This window comes from Hevea brasiliensis, chromosome 7 (assembly GCF_030052815.1).
Source record: "Hevea brasiliensis isolate MT/VB/25A 57/8 chromosome 7, ASM3005281v1, whole genome shotgun sequence".
Taxonomy (NCBI): domain Eukaryota; kingdom Viridiplantae; phylum Streptophyta; class Magnoliopsida; order Malpighiales; family Euphorbiaceae; genus Hevea; species Hevea brasiliensis.
In genome coordinates this window covers 98,172,719-98,197,276 of record NC_079499.1, presented here as the reverse complement: position 1 = coordinate 98,197,276, position 24,558 = coordinate 98,172,719, and the positions used below count along the sequence as shown (strand labels likewise).

General features: G+C 30.0%; 2 protein-coding genes across 3 annotated transcripts; both read left to right on the top strand.

Annotated features, from left to right (window-relative positions):
- The first annotated feature begins 1,046 nt into the window (after positions 1–1,046).
- On the top strand, positions 1,047–5,424 carry LOC131168804 (rhamnogalacturonate lyase B-like). Of its 2 annotated transcripts, none has more exons than XM_058150549.1 (16): positions 1,047–1,210; positions 1,369–1,441; positions 1,553–1,674; positions 1,775–1,825; positions 1,904–2,023; positions 2,104–2,223; positions 2,330–2,465; positions 2,550–2,720; positions 2,807–2,962; positions 3,044–3,150; positions 3,246–3,336; positions 3,992–4,133; positions 4,207–4,366; positions 4,449–4,565; positions 4,751–4,877; positions 4,966–5,424. In XM_058150549.1, exons 1-16 carry the CDS (start codon positions 1,128–1,130, stop codon positions 5,209–5,211), a joined length of 2,022 nt encoding a protein of 673 aa, XP_058006532.1. In that variant the 5' UTR covers positions 1,047–1,127; the 3' UTR covers positions 5,212–5,424. The 2 variants fall into 2 exon arrangements, with proteins under 2 accessions (XP_058006532.1, XP_058006531.1); XM_058150548.1 differs by having other exon boundaries at positions 1,048–1,210; positions 1,366–1,441.
- Positions 5,425–9,919: 4,495 nt separating this feature from the next.
- On the top strand, positions 9,920–17,033 carry LOC110634824 (MADS-box transcription factor 23-like). The gene is made up of 9 exons (XM_021783968.2): positions 9,920–9,938; positions 10,018–10,239; positions 14,152–14,230; positions 15,509–15,570; positions 15,967–16,066; positions 16,155–16,196; positions 16,296–16,379; positions 16,510–16,658; positions 16,770–17,033. Exons 2-9 carry the CDS (start codon positions 10,058–10,060, stop codon positions 16,783–16,785), a joined length of 714 nt encoding a protein of 237 aa, XP_021639660.2. The 5' UTR covers positions 9,920–9,938; positions 10,018–10,057; the 3' UTR covers positions 16,786–17,033.
- Positions 17,034–24,558: the final 7,525 nt, after the last annotated feature.

Sequence of the window (24,558 nt, the reverse complement as noted above, 5' to 3'; positions counted from 1 at the left end):
ATATTTATTTTACTCAAATTAAGAAAATATCTCTACAAATTAGAATTATGAGTAATAAATATAACATTTACATTAGTGAATTGGATTTTTCAGTAAATTCGTGTACAAATTAAATTTTTGGATAGATTTATAAATTGTCAAAAAAAATTTCAAAATTATTATTTTTAATATTTTAAAGAGAAAAAAAAAAGATAAAATAGATGAATATCATTGAGCTTATTTCCTATTTAATCAATATGACAAACCATAGATCAATTTAATTTAACTTTTTTTTTCTTTTTTTTTTTTGTCATTTTCCATTTCTCAAAGACATTTATAGATTTTATCTTTTTTATTGCACTTCTTAATTTTTAACTTTTTCTTGAGACTTTATTTCTCAATATTTAATTTAAAAACTGTTAAATTTATGTGATTCCAAAAACTCTTTAAAGACATTACAAAATTAATATATATAATTATCAATATTAAAATATAATGATGCTTGATTTTGATGACTATAATTATGGGTAATTTATTGTTTGATGTACGATGATTTGATATTTTTTTTCACGAAAATTTTATGAATTTTTTTTTAAAGAAAGAAAATCAATAATTAGTTTTCTAAAATTTAAAAACCAAAACAATAAACAGTTTTTGGTTTTGGAGAAACAAAAAACCATAAACAAACAATGCAAGCAGAAGAGCCTAAACTTGTTTCACAAACACAAGATAGTTTTCACCCTTGTCTATCATAATAACAATTGCACCTAAGGCAGAGCATATACCACCATCTAGATTTAGGAACCGCACCTACAAATATGTAGCAAGTACCAACCTCTAGATTTAACATCCAGAACCCAAGAAACTATAAAAATTTCATTTTCAATTCATGGGTAGGATCAGCAATGTCAAAATCTGCTACAAACGGACTCTATTAATCACCCATTTAATTTGCTATAAAAGATTCAACATTACAGTACTGAAACTATATATATAGGTACTATTGAAAGGTGGGAATCAGCATTCTTGAGTTCTTATCTGCATGTTTTTAAATTGGATTCATCAGGTTCATATCTAAATTCCTCCGAATCTTTGACATATATACGCATATATATTGGCAGGCAAGGAGTGTTCTTATATTCATCAAAATGGAGAAGCTTTCTCTTGCTAGGTGGCTGACAATGGTTGTTTGGTTCATCTTCTTCTTCTCCGTTACTGCTGCTTCTTCTGGGTATGTTTACTCTTTTTTTTTATATTCTGCTTTTTCTTGTGATTTTAACTTGTATTATAATCTGATGAAGAAATTTGGGTTTTAGTTTCATATTGAAATTTGGGCTTTAGTTTCATATTCTATGATAAGATAACATTTTCAATTCATTGACACAGCAGGGAGATTTTGCCAAATGAGTACTGCTCGTCACCTGGGGTTCGGCTATATTGGAAGAATCATCACAGACACAGAGTAATTACTTGTTTAATATTTTGGAATATGATACAAACTTTAATTACAAATACCATAGGAATACAATTATAATATTCTAATTAAAAAGGCTTCGATTCTAATTCTTTTCAGATGGTGATTGATAATGGCCTTGTCCAAGTTACCTTGTCGAATCCAAAAGGTGATATAACCGAAATACAGTATAATGAAATCGGTAACGTGCTTGAAATTCACAATGGTGAAAGTAATCGAGGGTATGTTTACATTTTTCATGCTAATCAAGAATTAACATGAAATCCTGTCATGATTTGGTTAATTTACCTGAAAAATAATTATATATCAAACTGAATTTAGGTATTGGGACGTTGTCTGGAACAAGCCTGGAACTCGTGTAGCATATGATAGGTAAATAAATTGAATTTGCTTCAAGAATTTGTAGAATTTGTTTCGTTATTTATAAACTGGGTGACTAACATTATGCAGGTTAAAAGGAACAAACTTTAGAGTTATAATGGAAGATGAAAACCAAGTGGAAGTTTCATTCACTAGAACCTGGAATGCTTCCATTGGTAACTACACAGCCCCTCTAAATGTAGACAAGAGGTAAATTTCTAATTTACACAAGTATATATAAATAATAGATAGCCTCATATATAGTAATTAATTTTGATGACTTTGCTCAGGTATATATTGAGACGCGGGAGTTCAGGGATCTACATGTATACTATATTAGAACGCTTAGAAGGATGGCCTGATTTTGACATGGACCAAATTAGGATTGTTTGCAAACTTCGAAGTGACAAGTAATTATCGTTGCTAAATTTAATCATATCGCCAAGAATTGAATGTTAAAATTAAAATTCTGAATGAGTTGATTTATAAGACTAATAGGTTGAAGTGAATGGTCAGGTTTCAGTTGATGGCAGTATCAGATGATAAGCATAGGATCATGCCAGCACCTAAAGACTGCCGCAGGGGACAGCGTCTTGCCTACCCAGAAGCTGTTCTCTTAACCGACCCAGCTAACCCCAAACTCAAAGGAGAGGTACCAATTTGCAATTTTCTCTACTTGTTAAGTAATATTAAAATTACACTATTAAATTTTTATAATTATAATTGTTGGATACAGGTGGATGATAAGTACCAATATTCATGCGAGAATAAAGATAACAGGGTTCATGGGTGGATATCACAGGACCCACCAGTGGGATTTTGGATGATCACACCCAGTGATGAGTTCCGAGCAGGTGGGCCTATCAAGCAAGATCTCACCTCACATGTAGGCCCTACCGTTCTCAATGTAAGAACATCCTCTCAAAATGCAAGTATATATTTTATATCTCCATTTACAATTCATGGAGTTTTCACAAGTGGAATTATATGCAGATGTTTACGAGTACCCATTACACTGGTAAGGACTTGAATACGCAATACAGAAATGGGAAGCCGTGGAAAAAAGTATTTGGCCCTGTGTATGCCTTCCTGAACTCCATTTCAACAGATGAGGATCCCATGTTACTTTGGGAAGACGCTAAAGAACAGGTATAAATATTTTTTTTCTTTATTTTTTTAAAAAAATTAAATTTAATGTTTAATAAGTAACATTTTGTTGATGAATATTAGATGTTGATAGAAGTCGAAAGTTGGCCATATGATTTTCCTCAGTCGGAGGATTTTCCTTCTTCACGTCAACGAGGTTCCGTTTCTGGTCAATTATTAATACATGACCGGTAATGGCATATTATGTCATCTTTGAATATTAATTTAATTTTATTTAAATTAAGCATATGTATATATAATAATAAAATTTAATGATATTTTTTAGGTACAATAATAAAAGGTTGATGTGGGCTGGCTCCGCCCATGTGGGTTTGGCTGCACCAGGAGACGTGGGCTCATGGCAAAGAGATTCTCAGGTTATTATTATTATTATTTTACCTAATACTCAACAGTTTATTTTGTTAATTTAGGTATTTCTTTCTATAGAATAATATTTTAATATTTTTTCTTTTATTTCAATACATATACAATATAGTTTATTTAATTTCACATAAAAAATTTTCAAAAAAAAAGTCATTTAGTTAAAGTTTTTTAATTTTGAAAAAAAAATTAATAAATTGAGTAATAATTAACTAATTAATAGATAACATAACCAATTAAACTACTTAAAAAATATTTTAATATAATTAATCAAATATAATCTAATTTATCTCTTTATATTTGAATTATATTCATTAAAAATAAACATTTTGACTCTAGATATATATATAACCAACCTAGTGGTCCATTAAATTTAAAAATTTAATAATATTAATGCCTACTTCGTGTTGAAATTCACCTTCCTAATCCTACACGATATGAAAGAGGTGTAAGAATTTAATGTTTTAGCTCTTTAACCATAGCTAGCTATCTAAAGGGAAGGGTTACTAACAATGAAGGTTGGCTGAGTAGATAAAATAAAATCAGCACTTTCATTAAATTGAAAGTAAATCACTTTCTAATCTTATTAGATGGAAGTAATAATAGTAATTAATTTAGAATTATGTACTATTTTTTGTTATTTCTCTTCAGGGCTATCAATTCTGGACTCGAGCTAACAAGGAGGGATATTTCTTAATTGAAAATGTTCGCGCTGGGGAATATAATTTATATGCTTGGGTTCCTGGAATCATTGGGGATTGGAAATTTGATGTTAATATCAGTGTCCAATCAGGTAATTAAAATGCTTGTAACCAGCAGCCCTTTCTAGTCTGGTTAATTAACTTCATTCACATCTTGAAATACAGGATATGAAATGGAATTAGGTGTCCTTGTGTATGAGCCACCAAGAAATGGTCCAACCCTTTGGGAAATAGGCATCCCTGACAGAACTGCTGCTGAGTTCTTTGTGCCAGACACATATCCAACACTAGAAAATAAATTATACGCAAATCACCCAACAGACAAGTAATTTTCTCTCATCATCATTTTCATTAAAATTTTACTTCATTAACAGCAGTTCTTTGGATTAATTATTTCCAATTGTCAGGTTTAGGCAGTATGGACTATGGGAAAGATACACTGATATGTATCCTACCCAAGATCTCATCTACACTATTGGTATTAGCAATTATTGTCAAGATTGGTTCTTCGCCCAGGTTCCTAGGTATATATTAATTTCATTTTTTTTTTTTTTACTTATTAAGACTCAAATTCGAGACTTCACAGTTTTGAAAACAACTCCGGTATTATTTTTTTTTCCCTGTAAAACTGCTTAGATTCAGTTGTCGAGTACTACAGATAGTACAGATTTTCTGAGTTGGATCCAACAAAAATCGCTCTGTTGAACAGGAAGACAGGAAACAACACATTTCAAGCAACTACATGGCAGATTAAATATGACCTGGAAAATGTGAATCGAACCGGAAGCTACGCGCTCCAAGTGGCCTTGGCATCAGCTTCTGCAGCAGAACTACAGGTGTATTAAATTTGTGCCAAGTTCAGTTACTACAATGTAATTTTGGATAATTTCAATGGGCTAATGAAATGTTAATTGTGGTTGAAAGGTTCGGTTCAATGATCCAAGTAAGCGTCGACCTCACTTTTCAACAAGGCTAATAGGCAGGGACAATGCCATTGCAAGGCATGGAATTCATGGTTTATACTGGTTATACAGCATCAATGTGCCAAGCTATCTACTTAGGGAAAGAAACAACACTATTTATCTAACACAATCAAGAAGTAAAGGCCCTTTCTGTGGAATCATGTATGATTACATTCGCTTTGAAGGTCCTTCACAAAGTAATACTTAATTAGTTTCAGAATGATTCCTTTTTGCACCTCACACATACAAATACTTGTTACTTTACTACTCTTTGAGTATAATTAAGGAAGCCAGATGGGAGGGTATAATTTTAGAAGCAGACTGTTCTTACCCATTATTTTCCCTTTGATGCTTACAAGTGTATACCAAAACAATGTGCATAACAGGTGTATAAGTTTTACAGTTGAATCATATAAATTTTTTTTTTATCTATTTCTTTTGTATCGTGATTGTGTTTCTTGAATTAATGCACATCTGATAACAAATCATACTAGTCACCAAGAGTTAGTTGCTGCATATATTTATTTTATTACATATGTAGAGGAGAGGAGTCGAACTTGAGTCTTCCAAATTCTTCAACATATATACAATGATCACTGAATTATACCCAGCATTATAGAGTTTGAATTATATTAAGTATTTAAAACATCATTGGTGTGGGTGAAAATGCAATTAAATGATTGATTAATTAGTAGTTGGAAGTGTCGTGGGAGGTTGTAATGAATAGATATCGGATTTGAGCTACTACAGAAATTAAATAATTGATCGATAGTGGCGTGAGAATTATGAGTCAAGAATACCAAAATTTTCTTATTTAACAAATTTTAAAAATAATTAATTTTTATAAAGTAGTGTTGTCATTTCATTTTTTTAAAAAATAAAAGAAATACTTCATAATTGCATTCAAATCAACTAATTAATCTAAGCAATTCATGATCGACATTAAAAAGTTTCAATTACCCATTTTTAATTATATTTTTATATATTTCATGTAGTTAATAACCTTCTAAATAAATATTTGTTTTATAATGTAAAAGGTTTAAGTTTAAGAATTTCATTTCTCACATCCCGTCCATCAAATCTCTATAGAGTGGGCAATTTTACTTGCGCATATATATATATATATATATATATATATATATATATATATATATATATATATATGGCAAACCAAAATGGGTCTAGGTAGAGGCTTTCAATCTCCCAAAGCCAACGAAGTGTAGCTGAACAAAATGAATTAATAATAATAATAATAATTAAGTTTTAATATCAAATTAGTTGAAATAGGCTATATAAATTACTTTCTAAAATTTAGCTCTTTTTATATTAATTTTGTATTATTATTTAAAATTATAAATTTTTTTATACTAATTCCTTCGACTTTACTTTACGTCTTCTTTTACGAACGCTATTAAAATATACAAACATTTATGTATTCTAATATAAATTTGACCTCATAGAGAATTAGTTTAACAATTATTAGATAAAATATTTATATTGAGATTTGTGTAAAAATAATTAAAGTATTTATAATAAATTAACGAATCTAGATGCAAATTTTTTATTTAACGATTATTAAATTTGTTCCATCATAAGAAGTTGTTCTAACAGGCAATGCCGCCCACAGGCTCATACAGCAGGTCCAAGGAAGGTACATAGAAAGCAGTTATATCCTTAGGCACAAGACCTACACACTAAGGATCCGCTGACACCAAGGGCATTAACAAAAATAGAGAGTTAAGACCAAGAAGCCTACAAGCCAGAAGTCGCGGGAACCAAAGCAGTAGCAATCCACACTACTAGAACACATAGGGTGATAATGACTCTCACTCACTCTATATCTTTATATTAACCAACAAGTGGATCATATTCTCACGCCTTTGATTCATCAAACCAAATGCAGGGAGCAGCTAAATCTTCTCCATTTGACATAATCACCTAAAAAAAACTCAAATAACACAAAGAGTAAAGCACACTAGAAACGCAGAGCAGCCTTTAAAAATCTCTCTAAATGCAACGCCAATTATTTAATCAAATAAAACTAAAAATATTTTACAGCCCAACCCAACTATAAGGAGGAAAAACCATAGGTCGAACAAGGACCGAGGAACAAAGAAGACTGACGGAGTGGTAGCACTGAGGGTCTGAAACTCTAGATCAAAAATGAAATAAGAAAAACATTCTCTCTTAAAAAAAAAAAACAGAGAGAGAAGTCTTGTCCTTTTTTTTATTATTATTATTACCATCGATGTACAGTTAAGCAAGAATGGTGCAATAATAATATCTTTAGAACGAAGGAAAGTGAAGGGAGACAAACCCTAAAAAGTAGAAATAGTTCAAAGGAGGAAATGCAAAAAAGGTAAGAATATATGAATATATGCACTAAAACTAGTAGTGAGAAGATTTTGTATTGAAAACATGATCAGGTGGGCTTTGCCCATCAAAAGGGACATGCATGGCCTCTCTCTCCTATTACTATCCTCAAAACACATCTGATATGTTCCTTTCTTGGTTGGAGAAATTGCAAGTCATGATAAAGTTTCATGTGCTTCTGCCATTAATTTAATCTTCTCTTAACATCACAACTAAAAAGAAGTGATTTTCAATGGTGCGATGAGTCATTAAAGTCACTTTTTCCATTGTTGGGATGATAATTTAATGGAAAATATTAAATATGGATAGCTACATCTTTTTTCTAATTGGGTTTCGTGCATTATGATTTGTTGATGATTGACACCTGGCCAAGCTGGGAGAAGGAGCCATAAGAACTGAGTAACTAAATCTAATCTTGGATTGAGGGTTCCTTAATCTAAGGACTTTTCCTTACACCTTCTGCTAGGATAAATTCTAATTGGCCCTTCACATGGGCATTAGCCAATAGCAACTTGTATCTTGAGACTGCCACCAAACCTTCATGATTATTGGCCTCTTGACCCTGCCCCTACTAATTAATTTCTATAAAATAATCTTAATTACACTGGTTAGGTCTATTGATTTTGGTATATTTTTTATTTTTTATTAATAAAATTTAGCTTAAAAAAAATTGATACAAGCGTGCCAAGAATACCCTCGATTGGCGGATGCCCATTTTAATCTTCCACATGTGTGTCAGTCAACTTGCTAAATATTTTATCTCTGGTGGATTAATCAATATAATAAATTACTTAATTAAATTTTTTTGAAAAGTACTTAATTAATTAATGTAATTATTTACAAAACAATATTTCATTTGAAGTTTGTTGGGTACATATGCTCTTTAATTTTTTAATTGCCAAATAAAAAAGAAAATATTCTTTTTGGCACGATCATGGAATTTTTTTTTTTCAGTTGATGTAAGTAATATCACAAATCAAATCAAATTTGATTAAAAGCATCTTTGTGAATTGGTGCTGCAGATAAATAGGATCACAAAATCAATTGCTATTTTATTAAAATGCATCCAAAAATATTATATTAAGAATCTATTTTGTAGGAAGGAAAGGTAAAGAAAGAAAAGTGAGTGAAATTATAAAGAAAAATAATTAAAATTATATGAAAAGTAAAATTTTTAAGAAAAAGAAAATTATTATTTTTTATTTTTTTTAGAGAAAAGAAAGGAAAATAAATAATTTGTTTATTTTCTATGATTTGATGAAAAAAAAGAAAGAAAATTATTATATTTTTATTATTATGTTCATATTAAATAAATAAAATTATATTAAAAATAACTATTAAAAAAAAGACTTAAAGAGAAAATAGAAAAATTAACATAATTTTTCTCTCTTTCTCACCCAATAAGATAAAAGAATTGCCTTTTTTTCCTTTTCTTACTATTTTTCCCAAATTTTTTCCCCACTACAAAACTGGCACTAAGCTCCATAGACAAAGCAAAGCAAAGGAATCACTGTTTTTTTACAGCAAACTTTTTAATTATAAATTAGATTTAAAAAAAAAAAACCCGATAAAAGGGTGTATGGGAAGAGCTAACCACTTAATTAGTTTTATAAAAATTGAAAAAAAATAACCTCTTAATTAATAATATAAGACAAAAAAAAAAAGGGAAATAAATACCAACTGGGAACGTGCCACAGCACAAAAGAATAAGAGGGTTGCAATTTTTGCCAGATTGGGAAACTTTAATAAAGCAATTCTCATTCCCTATTTCTCTAATTCTAAGGCAATGTCAGACACAACATACAAGGTGATACTTCAAATTTCTTTAACTGCGAATTCAACCTTATTTAGATTATCAATACTCAAAATACAATACATAGGAAATGCAAGAATTCATCTCCTTGCTATCATCACTGCCAATTAATTCTCTCCTTCCAAGAAAGCTTAATGGCAAAAAGAATTCTAACTGTTCTATATCATTCCACATTTTCTTCTGAAAACTGTAAGATTTTTTTTTTTTTAATTATCATCAATTGTTGAAATTTTTTTTCTTGTGTTGTAGTTTTTGGCTTTTTTTTTCTTTTTATTAATTTAATTTTGACTAAAATTTATTTTTTAAAAGCTTTTAAATTTTCATATATATCATAATTAATTCCCACGTGTCATTCATCTATTGCAGTCAATGGTCATTAAAATTAAATATTAAAAGCATAGGGAAATTATAAAACACCTTCGATCCATTAAAAAAAAATGCACCAAATATTAAAAAAAAGGTCATCCTTGAATTTAACAGAATGAAACCAACATAATAATTATAAGTAAAAATGCACACGCATCAAATGTATTCAATAATTTCCTAAAAATACAATATATATATATATATATATTTTACTGTAGCAAGGCACTAATTCATTTTATGTGTAATTATTGAATACCAATGTGATACTCCAATTATAAGCTGTTTCACTTTCAAATCTAAAACAGCTTTTTGCTTATAAAGTTCTTGGTAACATCTAATCAACTTTCTGATTATAACCTAAAGACTTTCTCTGGCTTAACCCCGTAAGCTTCTCTTCAAATCTTCTTTTGTCTTAACCTAACATATTCATTAAGATTCTATTTAATTACTTGTCTTAATTAGTTTGCTGCAGAAACCCTAGAATTAATATAGAGCTGAAGAGATGGGAAGAGGGAAGATTGTGATTCAAAGAATTGATAACTCTAGTAGCAGGCAAGTGACTTTTTCGAAACGAAGAAAGGGGTTGATTAAGAAGGCAAAAGAACTAGCAATTCTTTGTGATGCAGAAGTTGGACTTGCGATCTTTTCTAGCTCTGGCAAGCTGTATGAATTTGCAAGCACCAGGTTTGACTGTTTTTTCTATAATAATATCTATAGTTTCTATATTAGTTCAAAACTTCAATGATTAATTTCTGTAGTATTTTGTTCTTTCTGCTCTAGCTCTATCTTGGGGACAATTGGCAAGTTTTGTGACCTTAATATGTTCTGCACCTCAAAAATATTCACTTCCCTGTGACTTGGCTAGTCCTTCAATAAACCTTTAAAACCTTCCACATAAATATATGTAGGGTTTGGGTACAATAGTACAGCAAATTTTGCATGCTTTCAGTGGAGAAAAGCAAGGTTCTTGGCGTCTCCTAGTTTCAATCTAGTTGCAATATACGCCTTTCACCCATAGCATGATACAATGAGTTTAACAAATAATCACTTTTATTATGCTCTATATATATATCTCTTCTTAATTAGGATAATGAAGAGCTAGCCCAAGTGTAGAAACAAGACTAGAAGTAGCAAGCAAGTAGGTTTTGCCAATTTCAGTATTATATTTAAATGAGCTTTATGAGATAGATTACCGTTTGAAAAGATTATACTAATTTGCATTTTTAATATCCTATAGCAGACTAATCAAAGAAAAAGCAGCACATAGGTAAAACTATAGGAAATGCTCGGTCACGGCTTATACTATGTTGTAACTGATCATAAGACCCATCATTTGAGCAGGGAAATGTCTGTCAAATTCCTACTTTGCCCAGTAAAAATACACAGGATCCTATTCTTGAATGTCTAACTTTCTTCTTTCTTGTTTCTACACAAATGATGATTCCTAAGTTATATAATTCGTGAGTTTTGGATAGGTTAAGCATGATAAACTCAGATCAATACACTACAGAGAAGATATTTTTTATTTTCTTGTAGTTGATTTGAGGTGGGGTTAAACTTTTGGGTGTAACTTTAACACTGAGCATAGAAAACACCATAAGGTCAAAGGACTAGAGCTGTTTACTAGCTCCAATGGTAAATCAATTTGGTAATGGAAGGTGGAGAGTATGGGAATGTCTTTGCTATGGAATAAATTAAAACTAGTAATTGTAGAACAAGAATTATAATAAAGGAGGTTCAGAATGAGAGTTCATGCTTGTTATCGTAATTTATTGGCTTTAAACATCATTCAGGATGAGATAAGATAGATAATATCCCATTAGGTTTAAAGAAATATTATGCATAAGCAAATTGTTTGGCCAACTATGCTTCCACTTTCAATTTTGTGAAATTCACCCCACGAGTTTGAGTCAAAATAGCATAAGATTCAGATCCCTGGCCATTTTATGCATTTCTCGACTTAGATAAAGTCCCCATTCAAGCTTGAATTCATTCTGCCACTCCTTTTTATTAATAATAAAAAAAAAAATCCAAGAAACGAATGTCGTAAGGATATTAGAGTGGAAAGTAAGAAGGGAAATCTAGAGAATAAGATATGGATAGGAGAGTTACCATTTTGGCACCAAATTATGGTCAAACAAAGAAGGATAAATAATTTAGTGAATGCAATAATTAATCTTTCCACTAGTTAGCTGCTATTTGATTCAAGTTGCTTTGTTGAAAAGGCAATAGGGAAATCCCATGAGACTAAGGAAAACTCATGCTATCAAGTTTTAGATTCATGTTTCCAAAGGTAATAGAAATGGGAGCTTTAAATATTTGAACTTTCAATCATAAAGATCAAAGAAGTTTTGATATCGCATTTACCAATTAGGGACATTGGGGAGTGTCATAGGCTCTTCTATTTGGTTCCACCTGCTGGGTTCTTTGGACACAGCGCAATCAATTTGTTTTCAATGATAGTTCATCGCAATCAATTTGTTTTTTCCAGTTGGTTGTATGCTCTTGGCAGTAGTTCTTATTTGGTTTTTGTTTGTTTGCCCCTTGTTTTGTTTCCGGTGTTCTGTGAGGGCTTCTCTAACACTCACTTTTCTTTCCTATTAATAAAATTTTTGTGCTTATCAAAAGGAAAACTCAAAAAGGCACATGCATGGAAAATAATAAAATTCACCATATGAATCTCTTCTTTCCAATGGAATCATCTAGTCATTCACAAATTAGAGCATGAACTTTCATTAAGTTTTTCTTTTATCTCAACATATAGTCAATTCTACAAACGATGCTGAATTGAAGTACCCTTTGTTTTCTTCTTGTTCCTCAGTAGCTAGAAGTACCACATCTGGATGTTGATGTTATGTTTGGACACAAGGATGTTTTAGTCATTGCATGCTGGAACCCTGGTTTTTATTTTCTTCCCCATTTTAGAAAGATGATCATGATAATCATAGTATTTCCCTTTTCAGGAAATTTAGACAATATTAATTCATTATTAAATTGCTTTGATCTTGAAAGAAGCATATTAATTTGTCAACTGTATTAGTTGAATTATAGAAGTTAGGTAATGTACCAAAATTAATCCATGATCAAGTTGGCATTTATATAATATCCAACATTTAGGTTTAGCACTTTCCTGATCCATTTGTTTAAGGAACTATCACTAGAACCCTTGTTATCTAATATGTTACGGTACTAGAAATGATATATATGTTCCCCACTTACCAAATTGTGTCTTTATATATATAAGTTTGATCCAACAATATTAAATTCATAACCTAATCTTTAAAATTTTCAGCATCTTATTGTGGATACATTGTACCCTTGGCTTTTAAGGCAACTTCTGTAACTTTTGACGGAAATTAGATTATAGAATGTAATAATTTACTAGTTTTTTTTTATTCCTTTTAAAATAAATAAATAAGCTGCCCCATCTTATTGCTTCACAATAGGCTCCATTCTTAGCAAGTGTTTAGCACTAGTAGAAGTGGGTAATTGATGAACTTCAACCCAATAATGCATTGGAGCTTGTGGATAGCTACCATTTGCATACAGGTTAAAATTAATAAAAATTACTATTATGTCCCTCTTTTGCAAAATAAAAATACCATTTTAACCTTTTGTTAATAAAATTATCATTTATTAATAAAATTATTATTTATTAATTTATATTTTTCAATTTATTAGTAATTTAAATTTTATTAATTAATAAAATTATTAATTTTATTATTAATAAAATTATTTATTGATGAATAAAATCCATCTATCTACTCTGTTAGAAAAATGAATCGAGGGAAAAGGGAGAGAAAACTCTACCAACAACCTATTTCTCACCCTTTTCTAGTTGTTAGGTAGCACTGGCATTTTTGTGATAAATCCTTATGATAGTTGAAATGACTAATATTTTTAGTGTAAAAGGAAAAGAGAAGAAGACTAGAAGAGAGGGAAAATGAGAAGAGAGAGGAAAGGGGTAAAAGGATTTTTAACTTGGAAACCTGTTATAATAAGTTAGAGGAATTTTTGTAAAACAAAATTAAAGTTTGAGATTTTTAATAACAAATTGAAGGGATGGAAGTAACAAGACAAAATTTATGAATAGGATATAAAACTAACTAAGCTTTTATTCACTTTAAAATTTTTTTTTATATTTTATAAAATAAATTTGTTCAATTTTAGTAATTGATTATGAAAATAATAATGATGTCTAAAACCAACTCTCTTTTTTTCAGATTTTATTATCTTTCAAATATCATGAATTTAATAATTACTGTAAACTTACATATATAATTATAAAATTTGATTTAACCTGCACAATACACAGGCTTCTAGGAATTAGCATTTATAATTTCTCCTGATTCACTCACATGCAAATTCCTTATCTTTATTAGATATTTCATCACAAGGGGGTTAATTAACTTGATTACTTATTGGTTATAAAGCATACATCAGAATGATACATACATAATGGAATAAATTATACTTTTCTAACCAGTATACTTGTGTAGTGATGCCATTAACTTCTGCTTATTTGTCTTAATATACTATGATTATATGTTTCAAGTTTGCGCAAAACCTGTTTAATTATTTTTATATTTTGAGCAGCATGAAATCTGTTATTGAACGATACAATAAAACAAAAGAAGAAAATCAACAATTGATGAATCCAACATCAGAAGTTAAGGTATACTCTTATCAATCCCTTCTCATTTCTTCCCTACAATTTTTCCACCATCATGCATGATTCCATTTTAGATTGTATCTTCACCATGGAAAATAGCTAAAATACATTAAATAAGTGTGAAATATTTAATTAAACGTGCTAGAAGTTGTCATTTGCATAATGCAAAATTGATGGAGTATAAGTTCACATGAATTATTTATGAATGTATAGGACAACAATGTCATCATAACTTATTACAACTTTATCCAGTTTCTGCTTTTACATGGGTGTTCACATTCTAACTTACATCACCGTATGTATGTGTACATTGTGCAAAAATGAGAAATGAGGAGAAAGAAAATTGTCAAAATCAATCAGATTAGTTGAAGCAAGACAAACTGTAAAAAACTACAATCTAAGTCCAGTGAAAATGCATTATAAATGATTAGAATTATTGAAACTGGAATAGTTATATCTATATTCTTTTATAATTATGCACAAACAATATGAGGAAATAGTCTGGCTGAAATTCACTGAAGCTATACATTTTTTTGCAACTATAGTAGAAATGAATAGCTTGAGATAGAAAACTTGTAGGACTAGAAATTGACTGTAGTCATTTAAGCATACAAGTAAACATATAAACAAATAATAACACTAAAATGCATGTGTAAAGTTAGAAAATTGTTCAACTTTTCATATATATATATATATATATATATATCATGTCTCTATATTGACTAGAACTCCTAATTGGTGTATGATTGAATAAGGGGAACCTCAACCATTTCTAAATGCCACACATATATATAAATCATATGGTAAAACATAATCAACCTTCAAATCAAAATCAAATTCTTCTACATTTTTAATATCAAATTCTCATCATATGGGCAAATTTTGAATTTTGAAAATGCCCATTGTTTGTATTATCCATTTCTCTCTCTCTCTCTCTCTCTCTCTCTCTCTCTCTCTCTCTCTCTCTCTTTGAAAAATTGCTCAGTTCTCACATACATGCATTACCTTGTAATTGTTTGGTAAACTTTGTATAATTCTTTTCATTAACAAGGCTAAGAAATTAGTTTAGTGGCTAAGCTTGTTTGCTTAGTAAATTCATATCAGCTTGTAATCATTCCAGCTTAATCAAAAAATCTTGAAGCCAATCTAACATCTAGCATATATAGCATGTTTATACATTTTAAAAACGACTTCATTAAAACACATATACATGATTACACATACTCATATATGCATTTTATTCATTTACTCAAACTTGAAATTGGATATTGTACTTTATAGTGTTGGCAAAGGGAGGCAGCAGTATTAAGGCAACAATTGCACAACTTGCAAGAAAGCCATAGGTATGATCCTTCTCCTTGAGATTAATATTACATAACACTGTAAGAAGAGTATCAAGATGAAAAGGGGTAAAACTTGGTGATAGGGGAAATGAGAACACATATATGAACCTTATTTTTCATGAAACACCTACTATTAATTATTATACCATACAGTTAAACATGCACTTTCCAAAACATTCCTAAATAAGTTTCAGCAACCATATCTTATTCAAGCACAACTACACTATGTGAGGCAAATACTGCAAATTATATATGTGCACAGCGACAAAAAGAAATTGCACTTGAATGGCAAGATGTGATATCTATTTAACCAAGATGTAATGTTTTAGATATGAAATATCAAAAATAAATGGTGAAGTCCATTGAATAAGTTACATATACATTCTGATATGGCAGGAAATTATTGGGAGAACAACTTTATGGTTTAAGTGTCAAAGACCTACAAAGTTTAGAGAATCAATTGGAAATGAGTTTGCAGGGTATTCGCATGAAAAAGGTGAGAAATTTTGCTATTCATAACATATGTTGTGTATAATCTCATGGCATGCCTTTTTGACATGTGTAATGTATGTCAATTTATGTAGGAACAAATCTTAACAGATGAAATACAAGAGCTTAATCGAAAGGTCCTATAAAAAAAATCATGTCCTTTTCTCACGAGTTTTTGCTATGAACTATTTTAGTTGTGAACTTATGATACCAAATTTCCCGTGTTTTTATCACAGGACAACCTTATTCATCAGGAAAATTTGGAATTATGGAAGAAGGTTAACCTTATACGTCAAGAAAACATGGAATTGTACAATAAGGTAGTGTGGTTTGATTACTCAGACAATTCAGACATCCTTAGGAAACTAATAAACTGTCATTAAATTCTTCCAGACTATCGACAAGAATCTAAAACATTTACTGCGTTCAAACATGGACTTTTTCTATCAGGTTTATGGCACAAGGGACAAGAATGCAACAACTAGCAACTCCTTCATCTTGTATGGTTTCAATAGTGAAGAAAGTTCCCATATCCCTACCCATCTACAACTAAGCCAGCCTGAGCAGCCAAACTATGAGGCACCACCCAAAGCAACCAGGTAAAGGCAAGAAGAAAGAATTTTATCCTTAGAAAATGGGTTAGTAGTTAGCACCATGAGTCCACACATTTCAATATAAATATGAACTATTTTTGTTTGAAACTATGACAGACAACAACTGCATTGAAGCACCGAAGAGATTGAGGCGGATGTTTATCCTCATAAGGTAAAATACCAAACAATAAATAATATGATGGTCAGAGTGAATATATCTAAATAAAACCAATCAATGAAATAAATTTGACCTTGTCTATGGTATCAACATTCATCCATATTCATAGTGAAACCCAACATAATATCCATGTAAAGTTGTAAATTAAGGAAAATAAAATAAAATATTATGTGGTTATAATTTTACTCAATTATTTATACAAAATATCTTTTTTTTTATTCTTTTTTTCAAATAAACAATGAGATTTGGATGTCAGTCTTATTGTTGCATATGGAAAGAAATCAAACATAGTCACACAGAATCACTAATAGGCACCATTCAGAGAATTAATAGCAATTCCAATAGAGACCACATACAATAGCAATGGCCTCTCCATAAATAAATAAAAAATGACTTTTGCAACAAACCTCCTCCAAAACCTGCAACAAATAAATAAGAATTAAGAAAAGCGATCCCCATACAGTGAATTATGATTAAATAAAAGATGTTCAATGACAAATAGTTTTGATTTGCAGTAGGAAAGAAACCTTTGATGCTTATTCCCATGACACTTAGTAATTACGTTGGTGCAATCACTTTTTATCATAATAACTAATAGTTCAAACATCTCTCTATGAATGATAATAAAAGTTTGGGCTTTTCTCTACAAAAAGGATTCAAGGTGCTAAATGTATACAAGGCGTGCAGTAATGTTAAAAGTAATAAGGATTAGGGATTCCTTTCAAGTATAGAGCTTTTATCAAGTATGCACATTAATAATCGCCACAAGCGCACCTTAAGAATAATGTACAGGGGCTCTATAGCTAAAAAATATTTTTATGCAGAGAGAAGGTGCGGCACATTCACAAACAAGTAAGCTCCACCATGTAGCTTCATTGTGCTTCAAGAAATTTGAGATAACAACTAAATATGATGACATTGGAACTCAAGTATTCCAAAAAGTACAATTTTGGACTATTTTAAACATTAAGATGTTTGCGACAAGCTTCAAAGGTGTCGAAGACAAATTTAAAGTATTCTATAGAAGTTCTTGCGCTAGCTTAATTTCCTAATACAATGTCCAAGCTATATTCTCTTTTATTTTCATTTTGTTTTTCTAATAAGAGTATGCTAGTCTAGGCTAAGTAAGATCTATTAAAATATTCTTTTTCGCAACTATGCTGAAGTATTGGCTTTACATTCAGTTGAAAACAACAAATATTTTTCTGATAGCCACAGTCCATAAGCCATTTGGTTTACTTGTCCCTGAACGTCTTATAAATAGGAAGTAATAGTCCTTTGCAAGAATAATCTTTCTTTATAAGCTTACAAATGCACAAAATCATCTACATACTTCTCTCATATTAAGCAACATTTCTAATACAAATACGAATAATTGAAGTATCAACCCTTATTTATATCCATAAATGCCAATATCCCAACCATAGCTAAAGTCTCTTCTCTTGAACTACCTTACTAAGGATAAAGCATTGCTTAAAGAGTTCTATATACATAATCCAAGTTAAATAGATAGGAAAATGACCAACATATAAAGATTAAAATCTATCATTATTAAAGAAACTAAACTAATAATGCTTACCTGTGTGCTATTCATCTCTCACCCTTGGCCCTCACCTAAAAAATAGAAAGACAAAAAACAATAAATAAGAACATAAAACTATCAAGAACATGAAATTTCCATATGTTGATCACAATTCTACTCAAACGAAACCACTAATATTTTTCTCAGGTCCCAAATAAATATGAGCAACCAAAATAAATTTATAGCCTGCAAAGGGTCAATAATGCCCAAACAGTGGATAAACAACATATGCATGACCAAGTTCTAGGTTTGGGCAAGGTTCCAATAATTTGATGTTGACTTATATTGGTGTTTGCAGGTCAAAAGGATAAACATTCTCATCATTTGTTTGTGCATTTGCTATAAGAAATAGGATATAAAGTACCCACACAAAAAAGTGAGGAACATGTCATTTGAAGTAGATTTTAAGATTCATATGCCATAAAATGTTATGGGGCAAGCAAGCTGCATGGTGACATGAATGCTAGTGTAGGACTTTTAGAAGACGCGCATCACACTAAGCAGCCTTTGAAAAGAAATAGTTGTTTATAATAAAAGAGAATATCCTATTCCTTAATTTTAATAAAGTAGCAACTGCAGCAAATATTTGGATTTTGACATTTGATAACTGAAAGGAAAATTTTTGTCATAGAAATTGTATACATAGATGTATTACAATAGGCATTTATTACCAACAATAGGAAAGTGTTAAAACACTTCATCCCAGTAAATTTCACATTTTTCATGACATAGACAAATATATTGCAATCATTTCTGGGGGTTCAAATCAAATGGGAAAAAAAATAATCAGAATTCTACAATTAAAAGCAACACACCACATAGCAATCCCATTACAAGTTAAACTCATAGCAAATCTCTTCAATCAATACTTTCATTTGTCAATAAGTGAATGAATTTAATTACAAAATAAATCAAAACACAATAGCCCATAGCAGAAAATTTTCTAAAAAGAAAAAGAAATCAATTAACAAATAAAACAGTAAACTTGGTACAAATTGAACCTAAACATGTGACAGTGCAATACTCAAGCAAACTCCCAACACATGATAGCAAAAACCTTAGCAATTTAAACTCAACAATTCCTTTATTGTCTCAGTTCCTTAGAACTCAACACATCTAAGGGACTTAACACCCCTGAACTTGAAGGAATCCAATCCAAAAACACCAAAACATCAAAAATTCAAGCACAAGAAACATAGTCAGGAACGACGAATGAGAAAATGTACTCAAAACTTGAACATGTCGTTAAGTTCTACCAGTAGAAAAACAAAAGTGAATAAATCAAAGAATATGAAATACAAAATCAATGTAGTTGCCACCTATGACTGCAAGCATTATCAAAAGGGAAAGAAAGAAACTAGAGAGAGAGAGAGGATTTGATTCTTTAAGGGAACCGGAAGGCAAATGCAGGAGAAAAAATATTTGAGGGAAGAGTTTACGCTCATTTGCTTGACTCAAAATATCTAGTTGAAATTGGAAAAATTATTAGTTGCCTATTTACTCAGTTAAGCATATGTTTGGTATCCAAAACTACTTTTCAGAGAAAGGCATTATTTTAAATGTTATTAAAAAATTTTAAAAATAATTATTTTATTAATTTTATATTTTAATAATTAAAATTTGTTAAATTTAATTTTAATTTATTTTTTAATATTTTCTAATTAATGTATTTTAAAAAAATATTTTTCTCAATGGTATAATTTCAACAACATTACCAAATAGACCTTAAAAAATTACTTTTCCCTTTTATTTTCCTTTCTAATCCAAACAATGATGATTTTTATTTTTCTCCCTTATTTTCTTTTCTCTGTAGCAAAGCTTCTAAACAGAGGCTAAATATAAACCTTTACAGATTAGGCCCAACTTAATTCATCCAATTGCATCTGTGCATATTTGAGGCCCAGCCCAATTTACAAAGGGACGGAAACAAATAGCGCGACCTTTACAACGGGCTAACTTTATTTTGATTGATTCGTAAAATGTTTGAAATAACCAAATCATTATTAAGTGTATTGAAATTATTTAAGTAATTCTTTTTTTTAACTGAATTAATCTTCTTTGACTGTTGGGCGATGGAAGTGATATGATAATTGCTTAACTTATTGCCAAATTTAGTGAGTGGTTGAGGGCACGTCAAGCCAATTTTTTTAAATAAAAAACTTTTACCTGGACTCGATGGGCATTTGGATAAATCTACCCAATAAATTAACTTAAACCATATTAAAAATTGCACATGTCTAGTACGGACTGCTCTGGCCCTTTACTGGGATGAGAATTTTCTGGCAAGCCGGAAACAGAGTTCAAGAGAAATAAACAGCAATCTCCAATTGAAAAATCAAAAGCCAAGTAATTATCAGATATTTTAAAAGAAAACCCTCTTTGATTTGATGATTTCATCTTCAAATTCTGGAACTCTATATTTATATTGCACCCACCAGAAGCATTTATAAAGCCAGATCCAGCCTTTATAAACCAGCAAGTTGATTGATTCATAAAATACAACAATAATAGAACTAAAAGAGAAATGTACAAGAAAATTAAAGCATTATTCTTGCAAATCCCATCTAACATCTCTCAAGAATTTTGGACGAGAAGGGTAAGATTCTTCATAATGGCAACCTTCATCAAAGTTCTGTGAGTAACTAACAGCATCATAATGGAAAGACGAAGGTTTTGATCCATACAAGCTGTTCTTCCCATCTCTCACTAGCCTTCTTATCAAGTATCGCCATCTCCGGCGCCCTCTCTTGTTGCTGCTGCTGCTGCTGCTGCTGTAATTGATGCGCGAGTATTCCATTTCTTCGTGCACAGGGAAGCACGAAGGAGACATCATGCACCGAGAGAGGCACGACGATCGCTGGTGAGGGAGAGGGAGAGGGAGAGGGAGATCTCTCTCCATGAAGAGATTAAGATTGATCTTGAACTAAATAATTGATGTATAGGTAGCCAGCTTGTTTTTGAAGCCAAGCTTTTTCTCTGCATATATTGTCTCTCCTCAGAAGCAATAATGTTTTGGTGTTTGCAAGTTGTGTGTGTCCTTTTATAGGTATGAAGCATCTGGTAAATTATATGCTTTCCTGCATTAATTTTTGTGGGTCTTACCTATGTTTTTCTATCTTTGATACAAGTCGTATGCATGTCGTCACAACCACCATTGTTGTCTAGGCAAAGACTAGAGATTAGAAATAAGTTGAATGTGAATATATTTTGAATAGACTCTCATATTTAATAAAAAAATTAATGGGGTATAATTTAAAATTTTTTATATTTTTTTAATTTAATGAAAATAAGAAAAAAATTAATGATTTTTATTTTTTAAGTTTTGATATTAAATACAACTAAATTTGCCTTATATTTGCAGTTGAATGTGTGAATTCATCAATCCTTATTAGTTGATAATTAATTGTTTGTGTTATAATCAAAAAATCATCATTTGTTTGGTTGAGTGGATACATCTGTTGCAACCACTGCCAAATGTTAATAATTTTTATTATTCATTTGTAATAAAAAATATAATCACATTATTTGAAATTGGAAAACAGTATTGTTATTAGCATGAAATCAACATCTTTAATTAAAATTTCTTTTTATTTTCTTTCCTTTTTCTAGAGATGAATGTTTGATTGATAGCAGGAATATTAATTTCGGGAAGAGTTTGGATTATATTATTATTATTATATTTCGACTCGTAAGATTAGAGTTAGAAAGAATCATTTAATTAAATTAGAGATATTTGATTAATTTTGTGATAAAATAGCTTTTAAATCCTTGCCTATTGCGTTCTTTTGTCAATCTCATTCATCCTTGCCATCATTTATTCCTTTGACCCAATTTCATATGGGGTTTCAAACTCATTTTTGAAGTTTTTGTAGGTGTTCTTTCAATGGACTTCTCTACTGCCAGCATCCGACTGGATACAAGAAACTTCCTAAACTAGGCAATTGGCAGATTGTTCCTTATACTTTCTTTTCCTTCTGAATGAATATTGTTCCTTGTGTTTATGTTGATGGCAATTGAAGAGAGTGATTGTTGCTTTTGATCTGACGAGTAAGCAGTGAACTCTCATCTATACCAATTCAACTGGTTCTTTGGGTGAGGTGATGAGAAGTTGAAGAAGAGCGAGAAGGAGATGAGTGCGGCGCAGGGGAGCGGTGGCGTATGGGTGGTACTGTTCTTCCTTTTGCTGTAGGCGGTGATAAAGCATATTTTCCTTCACTTACATTTATATCAAACTCATAATTCATATAAACTTGTAAGTTGTTTTTTTTATGGATTATATATAAAATAAAGTTTAACGAGAAAATTATAATGCACAAATACAATGTAATTCATTAAAAAGTGAAAATTAAAAACAAAATTAAAAAAAAAAATGCATGGAATGGAATATTTTTGGCTTTTCGTTGAGAAAATGACATCACACACGTATATGGGGACATCCCATAATGCAAAGCTTGACTGTAATTTGGGAAAGACACATCCATGTAGGGCTGAGCAGAATTCGGTTCAAATTGAATAATTAAATCGAATCGAGTCAATTCAGTTCAATTGATTTGATTTTAAAATTTAATCGGTTCAGTTCGGTTTTAATTTATAAAAATTTTGGTTATTTCAGTTCGGTTCGATTTTGAAGAAAAAAAATCGGTTAAAACGAACCGAACCGAATAGTGATTTATATAGTCAAATCAAACCGAATCGATTTTTGAATTAATTTATTTTTATGAAAAATTTATGAATTATATTTAATTTTATATATATTAATTGTTTAATTTCATTGATTAATGGTTATTAGGTTCAAACCAAAGTTAAAATTAGATCAAATAACTTAAAAATCAAGTCTAAATTAAAAATTAATCAAAAATCAAACCGATCAGTTTAAACCTAACCGAACCGAAATAAAGTGGTTCGGTTCGATTCGATTTTTCACCAATTTCTGTTCGGTTCGATTTCTAAAATTGACGGTTTGATTTTTATAATTTAATTCGATTCGATTCGATTCGATTCGATTTAAATCGATTGCTCACCCCTACATTCATGGATAAAGTAACGGTAACCATCTTTAGTGTACAGGCAAGAAGAAATATGCCATCAATGGTTGTTTAATATAAATAGTTTAACATTTTTATTTTTTAAATAAAATTAAGTGTTTTATTTTTGTGGATAAAAAAAAAAAACTCATTATGCATATTTTACCTTTTTAATGGACCGACTTGGCGGAAATAAGATTAATTCTTATTCATTGAGCTGAGAATATATGGAGGTATCCAAAAAGAACTACTGAGCTAATAATTTTACATAGAACAATCCTTTTTTAATAAGAGAGTGTCTCACAAGTGCTCCATATTACTGTGCATTTTTAAATTAACCTGTAAAATTTTAAATTTACAGGTTAATTAGATTTAATTATAAGAAGAATTTTTGGCCATGTCTATAATATTAGTGATTTTTATCGCTATTAACTGTTTTAGTAGCTATCAACTGTTTGATTAAAATATTATTCAATAATAACTTTTAAAATAGAGTTTATTTCGATCATATTTAAAATATTATCTTTTTTATTTATATTATTTAATTATATATATTTATATTAATATTTAGAAGTTAAAAGAATGATTTATAAAAAATTATAATATTTTGACTAAAATTAATAATATAATATTATTATTTTTATATTTAATATCTAATTCAATAATTATTTCTATTAAATATTTTTTTAAATTATTATATAAATAATTAATTATTAATGATCAATATTTAATAATTAATATTAAATATTATCTTAAAAATTATTACTTACCATAATTATTGTCCGTTATTTCTAAACGAATGAAATGAAATATAATCAGAAAAATGACTATAATTTTTGCGTAAGTACGCCTGGCAGGCTGATTCTTAATAAAAAGAGAAATGAGAAAATTAATTGAATTAAATTAATTTTAAAATTATAAAATTACGATATCTAAAATTTAACAAAATTAAAAAAAATATATTAGGTAGACCATGTGATGTTGGCAGGACAAAACCTGCAACAGCAGTACCCACCAAAAATCGTGGGGACAAAGGTAGATTGTCGCGGTGTGAAGAGATAAGAAGAGAACAAAGCATGAAAAGACAAAAGAGGACATTTCCAATTCTCTAAGATTCGCTCC

Coding starts and splice junctions, on each gene's coding strand:
- LOC131168804 (XM_058150548.1), top strand. CDS start 1,128: ATGGAGAAGCTTTCTCTTGCTAGGTGGCTGACAATGGTTGTTTGGTTC. Junction 2,721..2,806: donor TAGGCCCTACCGTTCTCAAT/GTAAGAACATCC, acceptor AATTATATGCAG/ATGTTTACGAGTACCCATTA. Junction 4,878..4,965: donor CTTCTGCAGCAGAACTACAG/GTGTATTAAATT, acceptor TGTGGTTGAAAG/GTTCGGTTCAATGATCCAAG.
- LOC110634824 (XM_021783968.2), top strand. CDS start 10,058: ATGGGAAGAGGGAAGATTGTGATTCAAAGAATTGATAACTCTAGTAGC. Junction 10,240..14,151: donor TATGAATTTGCAAGCACCAG/GTTTGACTGTTT, acceptor TATTTTGAGCAG/CATGAAATCTGTTATTGAAC. Junction 14,231..15,508: donor ATCCAACATCAGAAGTTAAG/GTATACTCTTAT, acceptor TGTACTTTATAG/TGTTGGCAAAGGGAGGCAGC.